This window comes from Hypanus sabinus, chromosome 16 (assembly GCF_030144855.1).
Source record: "Hypanus sabinus isolate sHypSab1 chromosome 16, sHypSab1.hap1, whole genome shotgun sequence".
In the NCBI taxonomy this organism is placed as follows: Eukaryota; Metazoa; Chordata; class Chondrichthyes; order Myliobatiformes; family Dasyatidae; genus Hypanus; species Hypanus sabinus.
Genome location: NC_082721.1, coordinates 60,929,095 through 60,955,242, shown reverse-complemented (window position 1 = coordinate 60,955,242; position 26,148 = coordinate 60,929,095). Strand labels below are relative to the sequence as shown.

At 42.1% G+C, this 26,148-nt stretch overlaps 1 protein-coding gene across 1 annotated transcript in view; it reads left to right on the top strand.

Annotated features, from left to right (window-relative positions):
• Positions 1 to 25,302, top strand: part of LOC132406352 (erythropoietin receptor-like) — a 34,898-nt gene extending 9,596 nt beyond the window's left edge. The window contains exons 3-8 of the mRNA XM_059991900.1: positions 70 to 248; positions 1,051 to 1,202; positions 2,226 to 2,379; positions 16,388 to 16,475; positions 18,232 to 18,319; positions 20,749 to 25,302. Coding sequence (XP_059847883.1) covers positions 70 to 248; positions 1,051 to 1,202; positions 2,226 to 2,379; positions 16,388 to 16,475; positions 18,232 to 18,319; positions 20,749 to 21,516 — 1,429 coding nt within the window. The 3' untranslated portion in view covers positions 21,517 to 25,302. The remainder of the gene's footprint in view (positions 1 to 69; positions 249 to 1,050; positions 1,203 to 2,225; positions 2,380 to 16,387; positions 16,476 to 18,231; positions 18,320 to 20,748) is intronic.
• Positions 25,303 to 26,148: the final 846 nt, after the last annotated feature.

Genomic DNA, 26,148 nt, shown 5'->3' with positions numbered 1-26,148 from the left:
GGTTGGCACAACATCATGCCTTAATGTTGCATATTCTATGTTTTCTGTTCAATGCTCTTTCTCCTCCAGGGATGACGAGAGAAAGAAAGAATGTCAATTATCCACAGAAGAGATTGCCAACAACACAACACGTCACATCTGTTCCCTTCCAATGATGGAGGTCTCCTTGTTTACCCCACTGGACATTGAGGTGTTGCTAAACAGAAGTGTTGTCATGAGCAGAAAGGAGATGTATATTAACCACATGGGTGAGTGCATTCTCAGAGTCAGAATCAGCTTTATTGTTGCTAACTTAGACGATGCAGAATGTGTTGTTTTGCAGCAGTGGTACAGTACAAAGAATTACAAGAATAAATAATGCAGAAAACCTGAGCTGGTGTTCATGGACGTCAGAGATCTGATGGCAGAGAAGGAGAAATCGTTCCTAAAACATTGAGTGTGCGTTATCAGGTTCCTGTGCCTGCTCCCTGATAATAGTAATGAGAAAAGAGCATGTCCTGGATAAGGAGTGTCCTTGATAGTGGATGCTGCCTTTCTGAGGCACCAATTCTTGAATATGTCTTCGGTGGGAGGGCTGTGCCACTGATGGAGCTGGATGAGACCACATCCATCTTCAGCCTCATGCAATCCTGTGCATTGGTGCCTCCAGACCAGACAGTGGTGTGACAAGTCTAAAGACTACTCTCAGATTTCGGTAATTTAACCTAATCTAAGATCAATCTTACCCTTCCCGCCCGATATGCCCTCCATTTTTCTATTTATCATCCATGTGCCTATCTAAGGGTTTCCTGTATGTTCCTAATGTGTGTGCCTCTCCCAGGGCGTATTCTCTGCCTCTCTTTATACAAGCCAGTCATGCACGTCCTCCTGCACACCGCTGAGAGGATCTCTTCACTGTCAGAGGTGATGCATTGGACTGGGGTCCTGCCTGTTCTCTTCGATTGGTGTAAAAGACCCTCTTTCTAAAGAAGAACGTGACACTCCTGATATTTGTCGGATAATCAATATCAGGGACAGGAAGTTCTGATCATTGGCTTCTTCTTCCCTCAGTTGTCTTGGATCCACCGTCCAATGTGACTGTTCGGCCAACTGGGAAACCTGGGCAGCTTCATGTCAAGTGGTCGGCACCTCCGTTTAAATATCTAGACAATTCTTTAATGTATGAAGTCAACTTCTCTTCCGTTGGATCCAACATACAGCAGGTAGTGAAATGTACAGTTCTTTCAACATGCTCGCACTGCACACTCAAGCTTGAGATCTTGGTTTGTTCTCACACCTGATTATCACTGCTTTGAAGTATGTACCTGCATAGGTATGTACACAGGCCAGTGTAATTGTATGAGCGCCAATGTGTGGTTCAGTGTACGTACAGATTAATTTACTTGTTTATCACATGTACATTGAGACATACACTGAAATGCATCAACAACCAACACACCTAACGATGTGCCGCACGTTCTGCTGCCAACATAGCATGCCCATTGTGCTCAGCAGAGCAACACAGAACACAACAAAACAAGCCCCGTTCCCTCCTACTGCCCACTCACCCACACATACACGGATAGTCCTCCAACCCCAAGACAGGTTTCCGAGCCTCCAGCGGACTCACAGTTAATGGGTCTCCAATTTCCCCATTGGACTCCAGACTCATAGGCCCAAACTTTCAGTTGAAAGTGTGTGAGTGTGTGTGAGTTTCTCTCTGTGTGAATGTATGCTTGTTTTTATGTGTGAGTGTATGTGTGACCATGTGTGAGGTTAAGTGTATTTTTGCATTCTGTTATTGTTTCACATTGTTCTACACAACATATTCTGTTTTGTTTGATCTGTATGAACAGTATGCAAGGCAAACTTTTCATTGTATCAATTCCTATTCCAATTGCAAAGTCTCTCTCTCTCCTCTCCTCTCTTCTCCCCCCTCTTCCCCTCTCCACCCCTCCCCCCTCTCACCCCTCTCCTCTCTCCCCTCTGCCCACTCTCCCCTTCCCTCTTCCCTCTCCCTTCTCTCCCCTCTCCCTCCCCTTCTCCCCTCTCTCCTCTCTCCCCTCCTCTCTCTCTCCACTCTCTCTCCCCTTCTTCTCTTTCCCCCTCTCTCCCCATTTCTTTCTTTCTCTCTCCCTCCCCTCTCTCTCTCTCTCTTCCCCTCTCCCCCACCCCCACATGAGTGAATGTTGTGAACCTGGTCATTAAGCAATAGACATCTCAGTAACTTTCCCCTGTCTGTGTAGGTTAACACTGTCAAAGGGAAAACAGAGTGTATCATTCTGAAGCTCAAATCACAGACCGAATACGTTATCCGTATCCGCGCGAAGCCGGATGGAGTCTCCATGGATGGATACTGGACCACATGGTCTAAGCCAGTGTCTGCTTTCACCGATTCAGGTATTGCAAACATCTCAGGGCGCCGGACATGTTCTTCTGGTTGGCAGAGGGCAAGGTGATGGGGTTCGGTTACTGTTTAAAACATGTTGGAGACAAAAAGTATCCTTGTTTCCTGCCCAGAAGTCTCAGGACTTGACTTTATCCATTACCGTGGAGGTGATTTCACTGAACCACTCAGAAATTCCAACTACAAGTATGTTTTCAAAGGGATCTTAGGCATCCACCAGCGAGAGAGGACTGGGTTCAATGAAGAAGAGTGGGAATGGATTAGTTCACACCAAAGACACCAGCATGGGCTAGATGGGTTGATTGGCATGTTTCTGCATTGAATCTTAGAATCTTAGAATCTTAGAACATTAGAAACATCATGTCTTGAGTATTGTCAAGCATGAAATTCCAAGTGGGAATGGGTTTAGGAGCTGTTGGATTCGGGTCCAGATTATGAGCTTTCATTGGAGTTTTAGTTTTCTTTACACTTGCTTATACAGTCAGTGGCCACTTTACTAGGTGCCTCCTGTAGCTAATGGAGCGGTCAATGACTGAATGCTTGAGCTCTTCTGCTGCTGAAGCCCTTCCACTTCAAGGTTCGATGTGTTGTGTGTTCAGAGATGCTCTTCTGCACATCCCTGTTGTCATGCTTGATTGTTTGACAAGCTGTCACCTTCCCGTCAGCTTGAACCAGTCTGGCCATTCTCCTCTCACCACTCTCATTAACAAGGCGTTTCACCCACAGAACTGCCGTTCACTGGATGTTTTCTGTTCTTTGCACTATTCTCTGCAAACACAAGCAAGCATGATTACCAGCAAACAGAACACAAGAAAGCAAGCATGTCTGCATGCTTTTATGCATTGAGTTGTTGCCACATGATTGGCATTAATAAGCAGGTGTACCTAATAAAGTGGCCATTGAGTGTATGTTTGTGTAACTACTGTTAGTACAAATGTGAGAGTCTGTGTGAACATATTTACAAATATGCCTGTGTGGTTTAGTGCATTTTTGTGTTCTGTTATTGCTTTACCTTATTTAGATTTTCATTTACCTACTTATTTCAAGATGGGGATCTCGCCCTTCTAGCCCAATGAACTGCACCACACACCATATCCCCTATTTAGCCCTAGCCTAATTGCAGGATAATTTACAATGACCAATTAACCTACTAACCAATATGTCTTTGAACTGAGGGAGGAGACCAGAGCACCAGAAGGAAATCCACGTGCACACAGGAGGAACATACAAAGTTCTTACAGGGGACACTGGAACTGAACTCCGAACTCTGGAATGCCCAAACTGTACCAGCTGCACGCCGACCATTACACTACAGTGGTGCCTCAGTGCTTTGACATTGAACCTTGTTCTACCCCAATTCACCGTGTGAGATTTGATCTGTATAAACTTTTAGTACAATTGACTCTGTAATTCTGTGTTGTGATTAAGTGTTATGGCAGTGTAACATAGACAAGCCTATTCCATTGGCTGGCATGCCTGTCTCAGAAAGGCCGTGTCTATTAGTAAGGTCCTCCAGCATGCCCTTTTCTCACTGTTACCATCAGGTAGGAGGTACAGAAGCCCGAAAGCACACACTCAATGATTCAGGAACAGCTTCTTCCCCTCTGCCATCCGATTCCTAAATGGACATTGAAGCCTTGGACACTACCTCACTTTTTTAATATACAGCTTTACTGCTTTTGCACATCTTTAAAATCTATTCAATATACATAATTGATTTACTTGTTTATTTATTATTATGTTCCATTTCTTTTCTCTTTCTACTAGATTATGTATTGCATTGAAATACTGCTATTAAGTTGACAAATTTTATGTCAGATGCCGGTGATAATAAACCTGATTCTGATTCTGATTCTGATTCCATCAGAAGATCCCCTTATGTCTGACCAGTTTAGGGCTAGGTTTATGGTGTAAAAGGTAAAAGGGTTAATATATGAGGAGAGTTTGATGGCTGTGGACCTGTACTCACTGGGGCTTAGAAGAATGAGGGGAAAGTTCTTTGAAACCTATTGAATATTGAAAAGCCTAGATAGAATAGATGTGGAGAGGAAGTTATCAATTATACAACAGATAGCTGGATGATATAAACTGAATGAATTAAGCAATACTTTGAAGCCAATAAATTAACCAATGAAAAGCAAGTGTCAGTGTTACTGAGGGCAATATGTGGAAAAGTGGTCTTTGCTTAGAGCTTAACTGCAGCAACCAAACCAGCCAAATTGAGCTTTGCTGATTCCATGGACAGAATGCAGGGAGAGTTAGAATGTAAATAATTGTTGATTGTAGAATGCTTTAGGTTTCATAAATGGAATCAAAAGGCACTTGAATCCATTTCAGCTTACATGGCTGAATTGAAGAAGTTGTCTGAGCATTGTCGGTTCAGTGATGTGCTTAATGGTCCACTGATAAATTGTTTAGTTTATGGAACCTTAGAAGAAAGCATTCAAAAACAGTTCCTAACTAAAGCACAACTCAAATTTGAAAGAGCAGTTGAAATCACTGTATCAATGGAAACAGCCAGTGGTGCAATTGAGTGTCTAGTGGGGGGGGGGGGGGGAGGATTCTAGAGAGCAAATAATTAAAAAGACAATGGAGAAGGTAATGATTGTATATAGAAGTGGAGGAATAAAAAGACAGAGTGTGTCAGGAGGGGAAAGAATGTACGGAGATAAGCGTAAAGTTGTACAAAAGGAAAAGATAGGAAATAAGTGTCAAACATATTTGAAAGTCCTTTATTTGAATGCACGTAGTATTAGGAATAAAATTGATGAGTTGACGGTACAAATAATTACGTATGGTTATGATATTGTGGCAATTACGGAAACATGGCTGCAGGGTGACCAGGACTGGGAATTAAACATACAAGGGTATTTGACAATTAGGAGAGACAGGCAAGAAGGAAAAGGTGGTGGGGTGGCTATGTTAATAAAGCAAGAAGTCACTGCGATAAAGCGAAATTATATTGGCTCAAAGGATCAGGATAACGAAACAATTTGGGTAGAAATAAGAAATAGTAAAGGGAAAAAAGCAGTGGTGGGAGTAGTCTATAGGCCTCCAAACAGCTGTAACTCAGTTGGTCAGAGCATAAATCAGGAAATAGTTGGGGCTTGTAATAAGGGAACAGCTATAATTATGGGAGATTTTAACTTTCATATTGACTGGACTAATCAAGTCGGAGACGACAGCCTTGAAGAAGAGTTTATTGAGTGTATTCAGGATGGGTTCCTTGAACAATACGTTACTGAGCTGACAAGGGGGCAAGCAGTCTTAGATCTGGTCCTGTGTAATGAGACAGGACTAATAAAAAATGTCCTAGAAAAGGATCCCCTTGGACTGAGTGACCATAACATGGTCGAATTCCATATTCAATTAGAGGATGAGAGGGTTGGATCTCAAACAAGCGTATTGAGCTTAAATAAAGGAGACTATGATGGTATGAGAGCGGAATTGCTTAAGATGGATTGGGAAAATAGATTAAAGGGTAGATCGGTACTTGATCAGTGGTGTATATTTAAGGAGTTATTTTACAACTATCAAGAAAAATATATTCCACTGAAGAAAAAAGGGTGTAAAAGAAAAAATAGTTATCCATGGCTAAGTAAAGAAATAAAGCAAAGTATACAACTAAAAAGAAAGTTATATAAGGTAGCTAAATCTAGTGGGAAGATTGAAGATCAAGAAGCTTTTAAAGATCAGCAGCAAATAACAAAAAGATTTATTAAGAAGGGGAAGATAGATTATGAAAGTAAATTGGCAAAAAACATAAAAGCAGATAGTAAGAGTTTTTATAGTTACATAAAAAGATAAAGGGGGGCTAAAGTAAATGTTGGTCCCCTAGAAGATGAGACCGGGAAATTAATGGTAGGGGACATGGAGATGGCGGAAACGCTGAACAAATATTTTGTATCAGTTTTTACAGTAGAGGACACTCAAAATATCCCAACACTGGATATACAGGGGGCTCTAGGGGGAGAGAAGCTAACTACGATTCAAATCACCAAGGAAATGGTACTTGATAAATTAATGGGACTGAAGGTGGATAAATCCCCTGGACCGGATGGCTTGCATCCTAGGGTCTTAAGGGAAGTGGCGGTCGGGATTGTGGATGCATTAGTGATAATTTTTCAAAACTCGCTGGACTCGGCAATGGTCCCGGCAGATTGGAAAAATGCTAATGTAACTCCTTTATTTAAAAAGGGAAATAGACAGAAGGCTGGGAATTATAGGCCAGTTAGCCTAACATCTGTGGTTGGTAAAATGTTGGAATCGATAATTAAGAAAACAGTAACGGGGCATTTGGCTAAACATAGCTTAATAGGACAAAGTCAGCATGGCTTTACAAAAGGGAAGTCATGTTTGACAAATTTGTTGGAGTTCTTTGAGGACATAACATATAGGGTAGATCAAGGGGAACCAGTGGATGTGGTGTATTTGGACTTCCAAAAGGCATTTGACAAGGTGCCACACCAAAGATTATTACTTAAAGTAAAAAATCATGGGATTGGTGATAATATTCCGGCATGGGTGGAGGATTGGCTTTCTAACAAAAAACAGAGAGTTGGGATAAATGGTTTATTCTCAGACTGGCATTTGGTGACTAGTGGTTTTCCGCAGGGGTCGGTGTTGGGACCCCAACTCTTTACAATCTATATTAATGATTTGGAGAAAGGGACTACGTGCAACGTATCAAAGTTTGCTGATGACACAAAGATGGGAGGGAGTGTAATGAATGCAGAGGACATTGAAACCCTGCAGGGGGACATAGATAAGCTGAGTGATTGGGCAGACATTTGGCAGATGAAATATAATACTGACAAGTGTGAGGTCTTGCACTTTGGCAGGAAAATTAATAGAGCAAGTTATTATCTAAATGGAGAGAAACTGGAAAGTGCTTCTGTGCAAAGGGATCTGGGAGTCCTGGTGCAGGAAACACAAAAAGTTAGTATGCAAGTGCAGCAGGTGGTCAAGAAGGCCAATGGAATGCTGGCTTTTATTGCTAGGGGGATGGAGTATAAGAACAGGGAGGTCTTACTGCAGTTGTACCGGGTATTGGTGAGACCACACCTGGAGTACTGTGTGCAGTTCTGGTGTCCATATTTAAGAAAGGACATACTGGCTCTCGAGGCAGTGCAGAGAAGGTTCACTAGGTTAATTCCGGGGATGGGTGGGTTGATGTATGATGAGAGGTTGAGTAGATTGGGACTCTACTCATTGGAGTTCCGAAGAATGAGAGGCGATCTTACTGAAACATATAAGATTGTGAAGGGGCTTGATCGGGTGGATGCGGGGAGAATGTTCCCAATGATGGGTGAAACTAGGACTAGGGGGCATAATCTTAAAATAAGGGGATGCCATTCCAGGACTGAGATGAGGAGAGATTTCTTCACTCAGAGGGTAGTGGGGCTGTGGAATTTACTGCCCCAGAGAGCTGTGGAAGCTACTACACTCAATAAATTCAAAACGGAGATAGACATTTTCCTGGATAAAAATGGCATTGGGGATACGGTGAGCGAGCAGGTAAGTGGACATGAGGCTAGGTTTAGATCAGCCATGTGATCTCCTGGACCAGTTTTCGATAGCCTGGATGGGTTGGAGAGGAATTTTCCAGATTTTTTCTCCTCAATTGGCAAATCGTTTTTTTTTCCCCCGGGTGATCACATGGGTTTGGGCGGGATGAATAATAAAATAAAATAAAATAAAATGCTTGGCACTGTTGCCTTGTGGGATTCGGTGAAAACTAGAGTTAAGATTGGATCAGCCATGATCTTGCTGAATGGCGGAGCAGGCTTGAGGGGCCGATTGGCCTACTCCTGCTCCTATCTCTTATGTTCTTATGTTCTTATGTCATGAATGACAGTGAGCATGAACAAAATTGCAAAGACTAAACAGAAACCTGCCTGGCTGAACAAATTGAGTTCCCTTTGTGGCAGAGACTCACATACACCAGACCAATGCAGATTTAAAGGCAAAACTTGCAGAAAATGCAACAAAATAGAACACACACAAAGAGTATGTTGGGCAGACAAAATAAATGGGTTGCACAGAGAAGAGAAAAAGATGCAAAGTCCAATTATAGTTTCAAAAAGAGCACCCATCTGTTGATGAAAAATCTGATCGTCATGAGAGGGACACAGGACTGAGCGTCCTTGAGATTTACAATGTGGAAATGAATAATAGATAAGCAACAGAGCGTACAGCAGAAGTGAACAGTAAACGGATTACAATAGAATTGTACAATGGCTCAGGTGTTTCAGTAATTATACAAAATGAGTTTGAAAGGCATTTCAAAGGGACTGAGCTGAAGCTTGCAGATATCCAATTAAGAACTTATACTGGAGTAAAAGTAACTTCAGTGGGGATGACTTCTGTGACATTGAGATACAGCAAACAATAAGCCACATTGGGTTCATATGTGGTAAAAACAGGAGGGCCTGCATTTTGGGGTTGTGATCAGCTGAGGCAACTACAACTTGATTGGAGAACCATCCACCATTTGCATGCCATAACCCCTGCAATGAAGCCAACTGAAAGTGAATTAAAAATACTGAATAATGCCACAACTATCTCCACGGTGTACACCGTGAACTGTTCCCCAACAGAGGACAAACAAGTGTTGGTAACAACCTCTGTGCCTCTGGTCAGAGAGCATTAGGAAGGGACCAAGGAAAGGCCATGTTGCAATAGAGTCAACCGAAAGTGAATTAACAAAGGTACTGGATAATGCTATAGCAGTGTTCAAGGATGGCATTGGAAAACTCAAACATATCCAATGTAAAATAGTGTTAAATGAAAATGCCACACCCAAGTATTACAAAGCCCATCCAATTCCTTATACCATCTGTGAGGAAATAGCCACAGAGTTAGATTACATGGAGGCTGAAGAAATTCTTTACAAGTTTGAGTGAAGCCCATGGGCAGTCCCACTAGGAAAGAAGGGTGAGTCTGTCAGGATTTGTGGTGATTTGAAGGTCTGCATCAACCAGGTACTGAAAGGAGATCAATACCCTTTGCTGGGAATAGAAGATATCTTCGCAACGCTTGCTGGTAAGAAACACTTCAACAGAGTGGACTTTGCTGAGACCTACCTACAGATAGAGATGGAAGAAGATTCCAAAATGGTTCTCACCATATAAATTCACCAAGGATTTTATCAATATAATATGTTTATTTTTGGAGTAGCATCTGCACCTGCACTCTGGCAGTAAGCTATGGACCAGGCACCTCGTGTAACCTGGATGACATCATTGTTAACAGTGAGGATGATGAGGAACATCTCCAAAACCTCAAGACAGTGTTAAAAAAGATTAGAAGATTATGGGCTCAGAGCATGACGTGACAAGTGTGAATATTTTAAACAAGCATCACCTTCTCTGTTCAAAACATCCATGCACAAGAATCATACAAGTGTGCATTCAAGTCATGTTGAATGCCCCAAGGCCAAAGGAGGTGTCACAGTTGTGGGCCTTTTTAGGTTTGTCAATTACTATAACAGATTCTGGTCAAACCTGGCTACTGTGCTCCACCCCTTGAACCCACTACTACAGATTGGGAAGAAATAGCAATGGACAAAACAGTATGAGGTGGTTTTCAAAAAGGCAAAGGAAACGGTGACATCAGACACTGTACTCACACGTTATGGTCCATGTCGTTCAGTGAAGCTGGCCTGTGATGCCCCGCCTTATAGTATAGGGCAGTCGTGTCACATGTTGTGAGTGTTCACGTTCCCTTAGCGACGCAAAGGAAAAATACACACAGATTGACAGAGAGGCCTTGAGACTGGTTTGGGAATAAAACGTTTCAACCACACGCCAACCACTACACTACAGTGGCACCTCAGTGCTTTGACATTGAACCTTATTCTACCTCAATGCACCGTGTGAGATTTGATCTGTATAAACTTTTAGTACAATTGACTCTGTACTTCTGCGTTGTGATTAAGTGTTATGGCAGTGTAACATAGACAAGCCTATTCCATTGGCTGGCATGCCTGTCTCAGAAAGGCCGTGTCTATTATTAAGGTCCTCCAGCATGTCCTTTTCTCACTGTTACCATCAGAGAGGAGGTACAGAAGCCCGAAAGTACACACTCAGCGATTCAGGAACAGCTTCTTCCCCTCTGCCATCCGATTCCTAAATGGACATTGAAGCCTTGGACACTACCTCACTTTTTTAATATACAGCTTTACTGCTTTTGCACATCTTTAAAATCTATTCAATATACATAATTGATTTATTTGTTTATTTATTACTATGTTCTATTTTATTTTTTTCTCTTTCTACTAGATTATGTATTGCATTGAACTGCTGCTGCTAAGTTAACAAATTTTGTGCCAGATGCCGGTGATAATAAACCTGATTCTGATTCTGATTCCATCAGAAGAGTTCCTGATCTCTGACTAGTTTTGGGCTAGGTTTATGGTATAAAAGGTAAAAGGGTTAATATATGAGGAGAGTTTGATGGCTCTGGATCTCTCATTGACCACCCATTTTAATCCCACTTCCCATTCCCATTCCGATATAACCATCCATGGCTTCCTCCAATGTTGTGATGAGGCCACTGAGGTTGGAGGAACAACACCTTATTCCGTTTCAGTAGCCTCCAACCTCATGGCATGAACATCAATTTACTGAACTTCTGGTAATGCCCCTTCATCCACCCTCTCCTGCACTATTCCCCATCCCCTTTTCCATCTCTCACCTTATCTCCTTGCCCATTCATCACATCTCTCTGGTGTTCCTCCCCTCTTCTTTCTTCCATGGCCTCCTGTCGCTTTCACCCATCAACTTCCCATCGGTTTACTTCATCCCTCCCCCTCCAGGTTTCACCTATCACCTTGTGTTCCCAATAGTCTCCACTACAGCATCGCACACTGTCAATGTGTTGAGAAGCCTTTTCTCAAGGACTTGTATATCAGAACACTTAGTCAGTGATAATGGACCACAGTTTGTTGTGGATCAGTTACAGTCATTCCTGAAAATGAATGGAATAAAACATGCTACACCTGCACCGTACCGCCCAGATACAAATGTCTTGTCGGAAAGGTTTGTTCAGTCTAAAGAACGCAGCGTGAGCAACGTCAGCAGTACACACTACATTTTTTATTATTACTGTTTTCAGAATTAGGTTTATTATCATCAGCATGTGATGTGAAATTGGTTAACTTAACAGCAGCAGTACAATGCAATACATAATATAGAAGAAAAACAAAACAAAATAATATTAAATAATTACTGTATATGTATATTGAATAGATTAAAAATTGTGCAAAAACAGAAATAATGTATATTAAAAATGTGAGGTAGTGTCCAAGGGTTCAATGCTGTTTTTGCACTATTTTAAATTTATTTAATATTCATATATATACTTACCATAATTGATTTACATTCTACAATCAACAAGTCACCAGCTATGCTGTTCCTGGGTTGTCTCTTGTGCTCGTGCTTGGATCTCCTCAAACCCAGAAGGACATACTGCTGAGACAAATGGAGGTCTCCTCAAACAAGGAGGTTTGATGTTTTCCTCTTGGACAAGCAGTTGTGGTGCAGGACTACAGAGGTGATCAAGAGCAGCTATTTGGAAAGATTAAGTACAGAACTGGACCACTCTCAAGATTGCGTCTGATGTCATCTGGAGCTGACATATCCATCAGTTGAGGGGAGCAGAGACCATTGTTAGTGAAAAGCATCCAGAGTTGTCAGAACCACTTCATGCAGTCTCAGAGTCAACTCCTACAACCACCACTGAGCAGGCTCCAACACCTGAGATTGTTTCACAGCCACAAGTCTCCCCCACCTTGACAGGAAATACATTATCCCACAAGAGTAAGAAATCCTCTAAAGTGATTAAATCTTCAGGCCTGAATTGCAGAATTGAAAATACTATGCTGTGGATGTCTAAATAGTAGTTGTATAGCGTTTGTCGTAAGCCATATATCCAGAGTGTGTGTATATATATATAAAATGTATGCGTGCGTGCGTGTGTGTGTACGAGAGCAAGAAATTGACTGGAGAGCTCTAGGTTATATATTTGAGTTGAGGTGATTTCTATATTGAGTTGCAGTTCATAGCTAAGCAGGGCAGAGTATTGTGTAGTTAATATTTTAGTAATATTTGAGTTATATTGTAAATATATTGTTTGATTAAGCATCCTTTGTTTGTTTACTGAATTCATTGCGGGCTATACATAAGGAGTATGTGAATGGCATATATCATTACACCATTACGTTACATGTCACAAGTATCCCCAGCTCCTGTGTTTTTCTTTGAATTAGTTTCTGGAGTTACAGAACATAACAGGCACCACAGTGTGGGCCAAAGAGCATGTATTGTGCTATGTTGTAAAAGCAGAGCCTAAGGACACTTCCTTTCTTATTTCGCTTTTCCTGAGCATCTAATAAAACACTTGTAACTGGAAGATTTGCACCTCCTGAAGGTCCTCCTGGATAACAGAGTTAAACAGCGAACCCTCATATTGTGGGGTCACGTTCCCAGAAAACCTTTCACTTCACAACTTTCTACAGAGAGAAGTGCTTTCATCAGCACATCTGCCAAGGAATGTAACTTGGAAAAGGAAATTGGTATATTTGAGAGTGATTTTTATCTAGTATCTCAAAAATTTTGGCTGTGTTTTGTGAACTCTGGAAGGGAGAGTTTCTGTTACCCTGACTGTTATAATATTGGCCTTGTCTGTAATAACCCAACACTTCCAACAGAATATCACAGATGCAGCAAAACCTGCATAATTATCTCCAGCACTGATGGGAAGTATCTCACTGAGGGAACGTAGGCATTGTTTACAACTTACTTATGCCCAACTCCCCTACTCGGGCGTCGGCCTCTGACAGCAGCTCACCGGAGCCCCTGTCCTGGGCTGAAGATTGATCAGCTCTGCAGCTTCCAATTTCATCACACAACTTCTTACGACTTCTAGACGAAGATCCTTCCTCTCTCAGGGCAGGATCTCTGGAGCTTCTGTTGGCTTTTGCTACTCTGGGTGTTTAGAGGATGGGGTTGCAAGCCCTAAGCCTAACCCTCCACCTTTTGTAGCTGGGCTTGGAACTGTCTATGGCAGAGTTCATTGTTCACAAGGTTGGTGTTTATTGGCTATCTCTGGATGTTAGCTGGGCCTTCCAAGTTCAGTGTTGGTGACAAGGAGTCACCCACCTGACTTTGGTTTTGATTTTAGATGTGGAGTTTAAAATGGAGGTCAAATACTCACTTCCATGAAGAATATTAGTGACCCTGATGTAGTTTGAACTATAATCCAGTTGCCACCCTGATAGAGTTATTTATATTAATCCTTACACTCAATGTCAGCAAGACCAAGGAAATGATGGTGGACTTCAGGAAGGGGAAGTTGGAAGAACACACCGGTTCTCATTCAGGGGTCAGTGGTGGAAATGGTGAACAGTTTTAAATTCCTGGGTGGCAGCATCTCTGAGGACCTGTTATAGTCCCAACATATTAATACAATCACAAAGAAGTCATTCCCAGTGGTTCTACTGAGGAGTTTGAGAAGGTTTGATACATCACCAAAGACCCTTGCAAATGTCTACAGATTTACAATGGAACATGCTGAATATTGCATCACAGTCTGGTATCTAACGCACAGGATCACAAGAGGTGGCAGAGGGACGTTGACTCAGCCACCTCCATTGTGGGCACAACACTGCCCACCATCAAGGACTTCTTCAAGAGGAGGTGCCTCAATAAGGCAAATCCATCGTTAAGCACCCTCGCCATCGGCGACATGCCCGCTTCACATTACTACCATCAAGGAGGAGGTATAGGAGCTTGAAGACGCATACTCCACCATCAGATTTCTGAATGGTCCATGAACCCATGAGCACTAGCTTTACTTTGTACTATTTATTTTTGTAATTTATAATAACTTTTATGTTTTTGCACTGTACTGCTGCCACAAAAAAACAAATTTCATGTCATCTACAGTAAATCTGTAATAATGAGACCAATTCTGACTGTTTCACAAATTCAAATTCCTGTCTGAAAGAAGTAGCTGAAGAGATTATGGAGGCATTAGTAATGATCTTACAAGAATCACTAGACTCTGCAGGACTGGGAAATTGCAAATGTCACTCAACTCTTTAAGGGGGGAGGGGGAGGCAGAAGAAAGGAAATTTCAGGCCAGTTAGCCCGACTTCAGTGTTTGAGAAGATTTTGTGGTTCATTATTAATGATGAGGTTTCGGGGCTTTGGAGGGATGTGATAAATTAGGTCAAAGTCAGCATGGTTTCCTTAAGGGAAAATCTTGCCTGACAGATCTGCTGGAATTCTTTAAGGAAATAACAAGCAGGATAGACAAAGGAGAGTCAGTGTATGTTGTTTACTTGGATTTTCAGAAGGCCTTTGACAAGGTACTGGAGATGAAGTTGCTTAACAAGATCACAGCTCATGGTAATACAGGAAAGATACTAGCATGGATAGAAGGTTGGCTAACCGGCAGGAAGCAAAGATTATGGTTGGTAGGACTAGTGGTGACTAGTGGTGATCCAGGGGAGTCGGCATTGGGACCGTTTCTTTTCACATTGTATGTCAATGATTTGGAGGATGGAATTGATAGCTTTGTGGCCAAGTTTGCAGCTGATACGAAGATAGGAGAGGGGAGGTAGTGTTGAGGAAGCACAGACTCTGTGGATGTAATATAGTATAAAACATAGAACATAAAATAGTATAGCACAGTACAGGCCATTCGACCCTTAAAGCCTGCCTCCCATATATCCCCCCACCTTAAATTCCTCCATATACCTGTCTAATAGTCTCTTAAATTTCACTAGTTTATCTACCTCCACCACTGACTTAGGCAGTCTCTGAGTAAAAAACCTTCCTCTAATATCCCCCTTGAACATCCCACCCCTTACCTTAAAGCCATGTCCTCTTGTATCGAGCAGTGGTGCCCTGGGGAAGAGGCGCTGGCTGTCCACTCTGTCTATTCCTCTTGATAGGGAGTAGGGAGGGTTATTGTCATGAACTTTGGTAAAAGGAATAAAAGCATACACTATTTTTTAAGCAGGAAAAAATTAAAAAATCAGAGGTGAGAGTGGACTTGCAAGTCCTTGTGCAGGATTCCCAAAAGGTTAACTTTGAGTCAGTGGTAAGGAAGGCAAATGCAATGTTAGCATTCATTTTGAGAGGACTAGAATATGAGAACAAGGGTGTGATGCTGAGACTGTAAAAAGTATAGGTCAGATTGCAGTAGGAGTATTGTGAGAAGTTTTGGGTCCCTTATCCCTGAAAGGATGCGCTGGTATTGATGAGGGTCCAGGGGAGGTCCACAAGAATGAGTGGCTGGAGTTTAGAAGAATGAGGGGCATCTCACTGAAACCGATCAAATATTGGAAGACCTAGAATGAGTGGATCTGAAGAGGATGTTTCCTATAGTGGGGAAATACATCGCCATGAATGGCTGTGGAGGGAAAGTCATTGGGTATACTTAAAGTGAAAGTTGATAGGTTCTTTATTAGCAAGGGTGGGAAGAAGGCAGGAGAATGGGGTTTTGGCGGATAATAAAGCCATGATTGAATGTTGGAGTGAATGGCCTAATTCATTTACATCTTATGGTCTTATCAGGGAAGAGGTACAGGAGCCTGAAGAAACACACTCAAACATTTAGGAACAAATTCTCCTCCTCCACTATCAGATTACGGAATATACCATAAACACTACCTCACTTTTTGGTCTCTTTTGCACTACTTATTTTTTAAATTATATATTTCTTATTGTAATTTATAGTAATTTTTTATGTATTGCACTGTACTGCTGTTGCAAACAACAATTTTCATGACATACAGTATGTCAGTGATAATTAACCCAATTCCGGATTGTGGATTCCAGTATTGTGAGGTAACCTCGGAAAGGGTTGGGAAATTCTAAATGAGTGTTCTATTGAAGAAGGGGTCAGAGATTGAGAGGATGAAAGGAAATTGATTTAAGGAAGTCTTCATATGGGTGCTGTGGGTTATAGAACTGTATTTCTGTCTTTCAGATCTGGATCCCCTGATCCTGGGCCTGACATCCATTCTCATCCTGATCACCTCTCTGCTGTTATTAACCATCATCCTCACCTACCGCAGGTACACCCCTGACTGGCTGGTACAGTGGAAATTGTTTTTCTGTTTGCCTGTTGCCCAGCTTAAATCTGAAGAGGTTAGACAATATATCGGCATGTAGCTGGATTTACAGCAATACACACAAAATGTTGGAGAAACTCAACAGGTCAGGCAGCAGCTACAGAGGGGAATAAGGACATGACAGCACAGTACAGGCCTTTCATCCCACAACATTCAGCTGACCTTTTAACCTACCCTAAGATCAATATAACTCTACCCTCCCACATAGCCCTCCATTTTTCTATCGTCCATGTGCCTATCTAAGAGTTCTTAAACATCCATAATGCATCTGCCTCCAGCAAGGCATTCCACACATCTACCTCTCTCTGTATAAAGAACTTAACACTGACGTCCCAGACTGGAAAGGAAGGGCGAAGAGGTCAGAATAAGAATGTTGGAGGAGAGGGGAAAATACCAGCCAGCAGATGAAAGGTGAAAACAGGTGAGAGGGGAGGTGGGCAGGTGGAATCCAATTTAAAATAATTACAATTGCATTAAGCTTGCAATGTCTTCATCACTGAGTCTTAATAGGCAGCCATCGATCCCGGGGATCATGGGTTTGCGCCTCTGATGGACCGTGTCCTCTCCAGGGTGCAAGCCTGGGGAGGAAGATTTGAAGAACCGGCTGTTGCCCATGCAGTGGGCACCCCCTCTCCACGTCACTGATGTAGTCCAAAGGAAAGGGCGAGCACCGATACAGCTTGGCACCAGTGTTGTCACTGGGTCTAAATCCTGGAATTCCCTTCCTTGCAGTGCAGAGGAAGTAATTTCACCAGAAGTGATTCTAGAATGAGGCATGTCTCCTCCTTCTGAAAACAATTCACTATTCTTTATTTTAGATGTTATTGAACCTATGAATCTATGAAAGTTAATGGACATTCTGTTCTGTCTTACATGATCTCACTACTCTGGTCCACATCCAGCCCTCCGCAGATGGTGTGGTTTGATGGTCTTTTCGTAATTGTCTTGAGATAAGGAGGCTGAGGGGAGACATAAAAGATTAGCTCATGGGTTAGCCTCGCCTCTGAGTTAGAATGTGGTTAGTTCAGGTTCGAAAGTGAATAACCTCAACTGCTGCAGTCTTTCTGCAAATCTAATCCCTGAAGTCACCAGGGTATGCTCTTGGGGTGGCGCAGAGGCTTAGCAGTTAGCGTAACGCTTTACAGTGCCAGCAATCAGCGTTTGATTCCCACAGCTGTCTGTAAAGCGTTTGTGTGTTCTCCCAGTGACCATTTGAGTTTCAGGTGAGGGAGCACACAGAAAACAGCAAAAATGTTTGATGAACTAGTGAAATGTTTACAATAGTCCAATGAGATGTTTATCAGGAGTGCTGTGTATGCAGGGCCCTTACCATTGTCGAGGATCCTTTCCGTCCAACCCAGGAGGTATGACAGGATTACGACAAGCGCTGTTAGGATGGGGAACTGCTTCTTCCCCCAGGCCATGAGATTATTGAATTTCCTGCTACCTCCCAGGTCTCATCACTTAGGAAGTGCCAGTAGCATTATATAGTTTCTAACTTATGTCATAAATGCACCTTATGCTAATTGTCAGTCATTAGGAATATATGTTATTACTTGCTCATTTGCTTGTGGTAATATTCCTTTACATGTTGTGCTCCTTGGTTTGCAGGAATGTTGCTACATTTGGTGGTGTTTAGTATATGGCTGAATGATAGTAAACCTGAACTTGAATTTAACCGGATCCTTTTCACCTACAGGATGATAAAGGAGACAGTCTGGCCGCTGATTCCTTCTCCAGAGAACATGTTTGATGGACTTTTCACTGTACACCAAGGAAACTTCCAGGTAAATGTCTTACTACCTCTGTACTGCACCGCACTGCACTGTGAATGCCTTAAGCAGCTTTTGTTTACATTGTAAATACATGCTGGTATTTATGTATTTATGCACATTTTATTCCATATCAATACTTCTCAATTTATCTTTATATAATTCTTCATAATTGTTGAAACCCGCATTCCTGCCCCATCTCATTAGCCAAATATTAAACTGCATTAACTTCCTATTTTTTGTTTCACTAACATGTGGCTCAGGTTTTGATCTACATGTGATAGATAAATTTGAATGAATCTGAATTACACTTGGTGGCCTCTTTATTCGGCCCTCATGTTCATTAATGCAAATATCTAATCAGCCAATCACGTAACAGCAACTTAATGCATAAAGGCATGCAGACATGGTCAAGAGCTTCTGTTGTTATTCAGAGAACGTCAGAATGGGAAGAAGTGTGATCTAAGTTACTTTGACTGTGGAATGATTGCTGGTGCCATTGGGATGGTTTGAGTATCTCAACAATTGTTGTTCCCCAAGGATCTTCACGCACAACAGTCTCTAGAGTTTACAGAGAATGGTGTGATAAACAAAATAACATCCAGTTCTGTGGGCTAAAATGTCTTGCTGATGAGAGAGGTCAGAGGAGAATGGCAGGCTGGTGACACTTGTTTATTGTACTCTGTGTAAGAATCTCATAATCGTTGACAGCTCAAATAACTTCCAGTAAACAATCCCACTTGGACAGTTTCTGCTTGTAGCTACAACTGTTTAACTATGACAATAATGGTATTGATCCCCACTTCACCTTCTCCAGAGACAGTCATGTATCCAGTTGCATTATTCTTCACTGTAGGCTGAAAAGGAAGAGGGGAGGGAGGGAGGGAGTGGGGGGGGGGGGGCAGAGAGAGAGAGAGAGAGAGAGAGAGAGAGAGAGAGAAACAAAAAGAGTAGTGGGAAGGGGTGGTGCAAGAACTGGCAGGGGTTAGGTGGATCTAGGAGAGGTAGTGTCACACCCCTCATCTGGATCCACATGTCACCTGTCAGTTCTTGCTCCACCCCTTCCCTCTTATCTTTCCGAGTGTCTCTCTCCTTTCCAGCCTAAAATGAAGGGGCCTAGCCTAAAACCTCGACTGTCTATTTCCCTCCATTGGTGCTGCCTGATGCACTGAGTTCCTCCAGCACTTCTTGTGCTGCTCCTCATTCCAGCGTCTGCAGATTCTTGGGTTTCCAGCTGACTATGTTGTTCAGTAGCATTGGCCAAGTTAGAGATTTATCAGTTCCAATTAGATCTTCTTGCTCCCTGTCGACTTTTCTTGTGGATCGCCCTCCTTTTTACAACTGCATCTTCTCTGAAATTCTCAGACAATGTTCTACATTCTGTTATTGCTTTTCCTTTGTACTGCCTCAATGCAAATAATCTGCGAGGATGACATCTTTTACACTGTGTCTCAGTACATGCCAGTATATTAAACCAATTACATTTACAACATTTGTGGTGAAGATCCTTCACCAAAACTGGAAATTGAGAAAACGTTAGTTTTAAATTGCCGCACCTGACAGCATCTTTCAGGAAACACCCTTCTCTGTGAAAAAAGATCTTGCTCTGAACACCTTTGAATTTTTCCTCTCTCTGCTTAAGTGCACGCACTCGAGTATTACATGCAAAATGCTTGAAGAACTCAGCAGGTCAGGCAACATCGATGGAGAAAAATAAGCAGTCAATGTTTCGGGCTGATACCCTTCATCAGGAGCTGGTATTAGACATTTACCCTCCAGTATTACACATTATGACTCTAGGGAAAAGATGCTGGCTACCTACTCCATCTATGCCACTCATAATTTTATTAACTTCTATTAGGTCTCTGCTCAGCCTCCAGCACTCCAGATAAAACAACACAAGTTCATCCAGCCTCTCCTTATAACTCGTGCAGGGCAGGGCAGCATCCTGGTACACCTCTTCTAAACCTCCACATCCTTCCTGCAATGGAGTGACCAGGTGCCGGGAGAGGAGGGAGGATGGGAGGCGAGGTTGAGCAAGAAACAGGGAAGAGGTGGAGGGGAGGGGAGAAGGAGATGATCTGGATGATTTTCAAAAGATTGGTAAGAAATAGGAGCAGGAATAGGCCAATGTACCACCAGGCTCAGGGACAGCTTCTACCTTGCTGTTGTAAGACTATTGAGTGGTTCCCTAGCACAATAAGATGGACTCTTGACCTCACAACCCACCTTGTTGTGATCTTGCACCTTATTGTTTACCTGCACTGCACTTTCTCTGTAACTGTTACACTTTATTCTGTATTCTGTTATTGTTTTACCTTGTACTACCTCAATGTATTGTGTAACGATTTGATCCGTATGAACAGTATGCAAGACAAGTTTTTTCTCTGTAGCTCAGTATGTGTGATGGTAATAATAAAACCAATTTACCGATTTGTTTGCAGGAATGGCTTGGGCGGGGCAATGTACAGATCTGGTGGAATCTCCAGTTCTTTGGCACTGATGAACCATCTACAGCCCTGGAGATCTTGTCTGAGATAAACACCTTCCCACCAGGCCTTCTGAGGAACAAGCACCAGGAGATCTTCCCAGAAGATCGGGGATTCCTGATGAGCGGATCAGGCACTTTCAAGCTGCAGCAGGAATGGATGCCACTGGATGAGAGCAAGTCACCAGAACACTTGCAGCCAGAAGCCCCTACCAGGGAGGCCTATATTGTCCTGAATCAGAATTCGTTGCTCAGTAACGACTTCCTTTCCGGCACGTATAATGTGACTCACAGCAGCAGCGATGTTTCGGAGGAAGAAATGCCTTTACAGTTGCTCTTCTGGAGTCCTGAAGTGAAGCATCATAGCAAGACTTCACCTGAAGAGGGGCGAGAAAACCTTCTGTCACATGACTCGCTTTCGCAGCATTCCTCACAGTCTAGTGGGATTGAGTGTGAAAGCCCAGCGTCATTTGGAGCTTTTGACTATGCCAAATGTGACCCAGCTGGGCACCTGCTATACCCATCACCCTCAGAGGCTGTGCCAGAAAACACAAACCATCCATACCTTCTGATGCTGGATTCTGGCATCTCTGCTGACTTCAGCCTAACAAACTTCCCATCACGTGTTAGTAAATCTGATGAAGGACTTTACACCAATCTCTGCAAAAGGGAAGACCTCCATGAGAACTTTCCTGTCTCAAGTGACCTCCATATAGAAGTTTGAGAGATGTTTGGTTCTTCATCAAGGAAGGTTCCTGTACTAGGGGAAAAGAAGGCTGAACTGTTGTTGTTGGTACTGAAGGCTTTATTGTGCAAATTGCATCACAGACTTCATTTGTACTGTTGGGGTGAAGCAGACTAGTCAAAGTTGTTGTGCAGAGCTAAGTCAACTGGAGCTCACAAAGGAACAACTACAACTATGAGCAACAGAGGCATCTGCTCAGAACCCGCACTTTCCCAAGATAATGCCAAAGAAGCAGATTACTCAACACTAGTCAATTCGCCAGTTTGGAGATGATAGCAAGACAGACTAAGCAATACTGATTGTGGAGAAATAGTTCTTTGTGTGTTTCCTATAATGCGGGAGTCTAGAACCAGAGGGTACAGCCTCAAGAATAGAAGGACATTCTTTTAAAACAGAAATGACAAGGAATTTCTTTAACCAAAGAGTGGTGAATCTGTGGAATTAATTGCCACAGATGGTTGTGGAGGCCAAATCATTGGGTTTATGTAAAGCGGAAACTGATAGGTTCTTGATTAGTCAGTGCATCAAAGGTTATGGGGAGAAGGCAGGAGTTTGAGAAGGAAAATAAAACTATGATGGAATGGTGGAGTAGACTGGTTGGGCTGAATGACTGAATTCTATTCCGATGTCTTATGGTCTTATGTGTTTGATTCCATGAGAAATTTCAAGATGATTGGTGGGCTGTTGAGGGTCTTGGTTGAACTTCAGGGGAAAGAACCTGAACCGCAGATTTGGAACGAACACTTCCAGGGAGAAATCCCATCTTTTAAACACCAGTATTCATGACTGATCCTTTGGAACTTAGGATGTTCTTTCAGATAAGTAAGTGGACGAGTTCACTTTTGTAATGTTTAAAGAGAGCTAATCATTATTTATCACATGTACGGTAAAAGATACAGTATCATTTGTGTCAAATCAAATCAGCGTGGACTGTGCTGGGTAGCCACAAGTGTCACCATGCTGCTGGCACAGACATCGCGTGCTCACGAGAAAACCAGAATAAACCCACGCGGTCACAGAGAGAACATACAAACTCCTTACAGACAAGGGCAGGAATCAAATCCCAGCGCTGTAATAGCATTAGGCTAACTACTAAGTTACCATGCCACACTTCAAACACAAACAGCAAGGTGACAGAGGTATCGATACCTGTCAGAATATTGAGGTATGAGAGGGATTCAACTCTGGAAGGGGTTCAACTCTTGAGTGACTTTAGATCAATGACATGAAACTATTCAATCTGTTTATATGCTTATACGAGTTATCTCAAAGAAGAAAGATTACTCAGTGATTATGCAACAGGAGTAAGGTTGCCGTGACCATATTTCATAGAATGTTACGGCACAGTACAGGCCTTCCATCACACGATGGTGTGTTGACCTTTTAACCTACCCTGAGCTCATTCTAACCCTTTCCTCCTTGATAGCCCTCCATTTTTCTAACATCCATATGCCTATCTAAGAGATTTTTAAATGCCTCTAATGTATTTGTCTCTACCAGCACTCCATGCACCCACAGTAGTGTAGTATTCAGCACCACACTCCACAGTAGAGGCAACCCGGGTTCGTCTCCTGCCACTCTCTGCAAGGAGTTCTTATGTTCTCCCCATGACTGCGTGCTTTTCCTCCCATATTCCAAAGACGTAATGGTTGATAGATTAATTGGTCATTGTAAATTGTCCTGTGATTAGGCTCGGATTAAATCGGGGGATTCTGGTTTAAAGGGCCGGTAAAAGAATTAGACCTATTAGACTAGTTTTCCAAGACAAGGATTCCCCATAGGAAAGCCCTGCAATAGGACATGATGAATTAACTCTCCCTGACAAAGGGCACCAATCCCCTGAATGAGCACTATGAATCTTGTGACTTCGGGGCTCCCGATCAGAACATGAGAGCAGATCATCAAACCCACAATTTTTGGGCAGTCTGCTGTTACACCAGAAACCTTGATCAGGAACACCTGCAGGGACAAGCAAAGGAGAGACAGACAGAGGAGGAGAATTGGGAGGGAAACTGAAAAATATCAAGGATAGAAGTAGCCTCTAATGGCTTTATCAAGTTTATTGTTTTCATACATAGCAGACAAATGCCATTGCAGCAATAGCAGAGTATGTTACAAGATCATGAGAAACCATCTCTTTATTCAGTTTACCACAAATTGAATAAAATAAATTGTATATAACTTTCTTCTGACCAAGATGAATATTCAGAATCAGAAACAGAATCACATTTATTATCACTGACATAAGTGTAATTTGTTGTTTTAAGGCAGCAATGCCCCATTCATACAACTTAGCATTGGTCTTACTTCAGCAAATTAGTGCAATTGGAGAGGGTGTCACTCTCTCCTCAGAACTGACTTCCTACCAAAGTGACAGGAGCACCCACAACCTCTGTTCATCGCTGGATACTGGAGTTTAACAACACTATGACCATTTTGCACAAAAAGTTGACATTTTTGTCCTGTGTTCCTTCTTGTAAAATGTTAATGTATGATGTTTTCTCTTGTAAATGCTGCTTATGTGATGCTACGTGCCTGTGATGCTGCTCCATGTGTCCCATTGCATTGGTGCACATTATTCCAAACGAGTCAAAAGTCGGGTTTATTGTCATACGCACAAGTATGTGTGTGCCTACGTGCAATTTAAAAACTAGCAGCAGCATCACAGGCACACAGCACCTGAGACACAACATCCACAAGAAAAACATAAATTATGCAAAATTATACAAGAAAGACGAGGGCAAAAAAAAGCCCATTGTAGTGCAAAGTGTTCACTGTGTTGCTATAGTGACAGATTAGGATTGTGTAAATTGGTTCAAGAACTGAATGGCTGAAGGGAAGTAGCTGTTCTTGAACCTGGTGGTGTGGGACGACACTTCAGTAGCTCCTGCCTGATGGTAGAAGACGGCGCAGCCTGGACAATAAGGATTTTTGATCATGGATGTTGCCTTCTTGAGGCAGCATTGGCTGTAGATATTACTAATGGTGGAGGAGGATATGCCTGTGCTGTGTCCACTACTCACTGCAACTTCAGTCCTTGAACATTCCAATGGCTGTATCAGACTATCATGGAAACCAGTCAGGATACCTTCAACAGTCCATTTGAGAGGTTTGCTAGATTAATTGGTGACAGGCCAAACCTCCTAAAGCTTCCAAGAAGGTAAAGATGTTGGCAGACCTTCTTTGTGATTGCATCTGTATGCTGGCCCGGGGCATTTGTATAGCACTGTGCCCAGTCTTTAGCTTGGCATGCTGATGGAATAATCTAGGGAACTTTAATTGTGCGTCATGTTTCACAGTACCTTACAAACATCTGCAGGAAAAAGTTCCTCTAGAGGGGAAAATGAAGGGCCGAGGTTTGAGGCAGAGGAGCTGGCACAAGAGCAATGAACTCATGCAGCCGTAAACAACATTTTATCATCTATAGGGTAGGGGTGGAGGTGGGTGAGCACACTCTGTCCTTCTTGCTAAACATTGTGAGATAGCAGAGAATGTAACACTACCATGAATCCAGGAGCAGATGCTTTGGTGAGGTATTCTTCAATCTGATTTAAATGACATTATATTTCCCATCTGTTATTGATAGTCACTTGATCTGAAGTGCATATTACTGTAAAATATAACTACTGATCAATATGAATATTTTATTCTTACAGAATGTATTTTGTTAGCTTGTTCAAATGTTGTGAATATTTTTTCAGCTGTTGCCCGAGCATTATTTTGGGCAGGTATTTTTTATATAAATAAACAGATTGATTTATTTTATATCTTTGTCATTTTTTAACTCCACAAGTTGCATTTTCCTCATCTTAAAAAAATATTATTCATCAGTAATGTTGGCCCCAAGATGTCAGCAGCAAGTTTATTTCATTGTGTGTTCATTGATTTAGTGATATAGCAAGGTAACAGGCCTTACTGGTCCAACAAGCCCATGCCGCCCAATTACACGCACATGACCAATTAACCGTCTAATCTGAAAAGCTTTGGGATGTGGGAGGAAACTGGAGCACATGGAAGAAAATGACAGAGTCACGGGGAGAATTTAGACAGAGGCGGGAATTGGACATGGGTCACTGGCGCTGTAATAGCATTATGCTCACTGCAGGTTGAATGGATAGCAAAACATGGTGGGCCAAAGGGCTTGTATTGTGCTGTACTGTCCTGTGGTCAATGTTCGTTCTTTCTTTCTTTTTAAATCTTTTTATTAATTTTCAAACATAGGCATAATAACAATAGTAAAACAGAGAGACTTGGGAATACATAGTTAATAAACAGTATGTACAAGTATAAGCTATACTTAACACAAATGTACTAAACCTCCCAAACTCTTGACGTATTTAACATGATAGAAAAAAAAACATACCAAAAAAAAACCCAAGTTAGAAAAAAAACTAAACAAAACTAAACAAAGCTGGGCTATTATATTACAATGGATACAATCAATAATGTCAATAACTCCACTCCTATATCCAAATATTTAAGGATAATAAAAAGGATTTGGAAAAGGTCAAGTTACATCATATGAAAGTATTGAATAAATGGTCTCCAAGTTTTTTTGAATTTAACCGAATGATCAACAATGACACTTCTGATTTTTTTCTAGATTTAAAT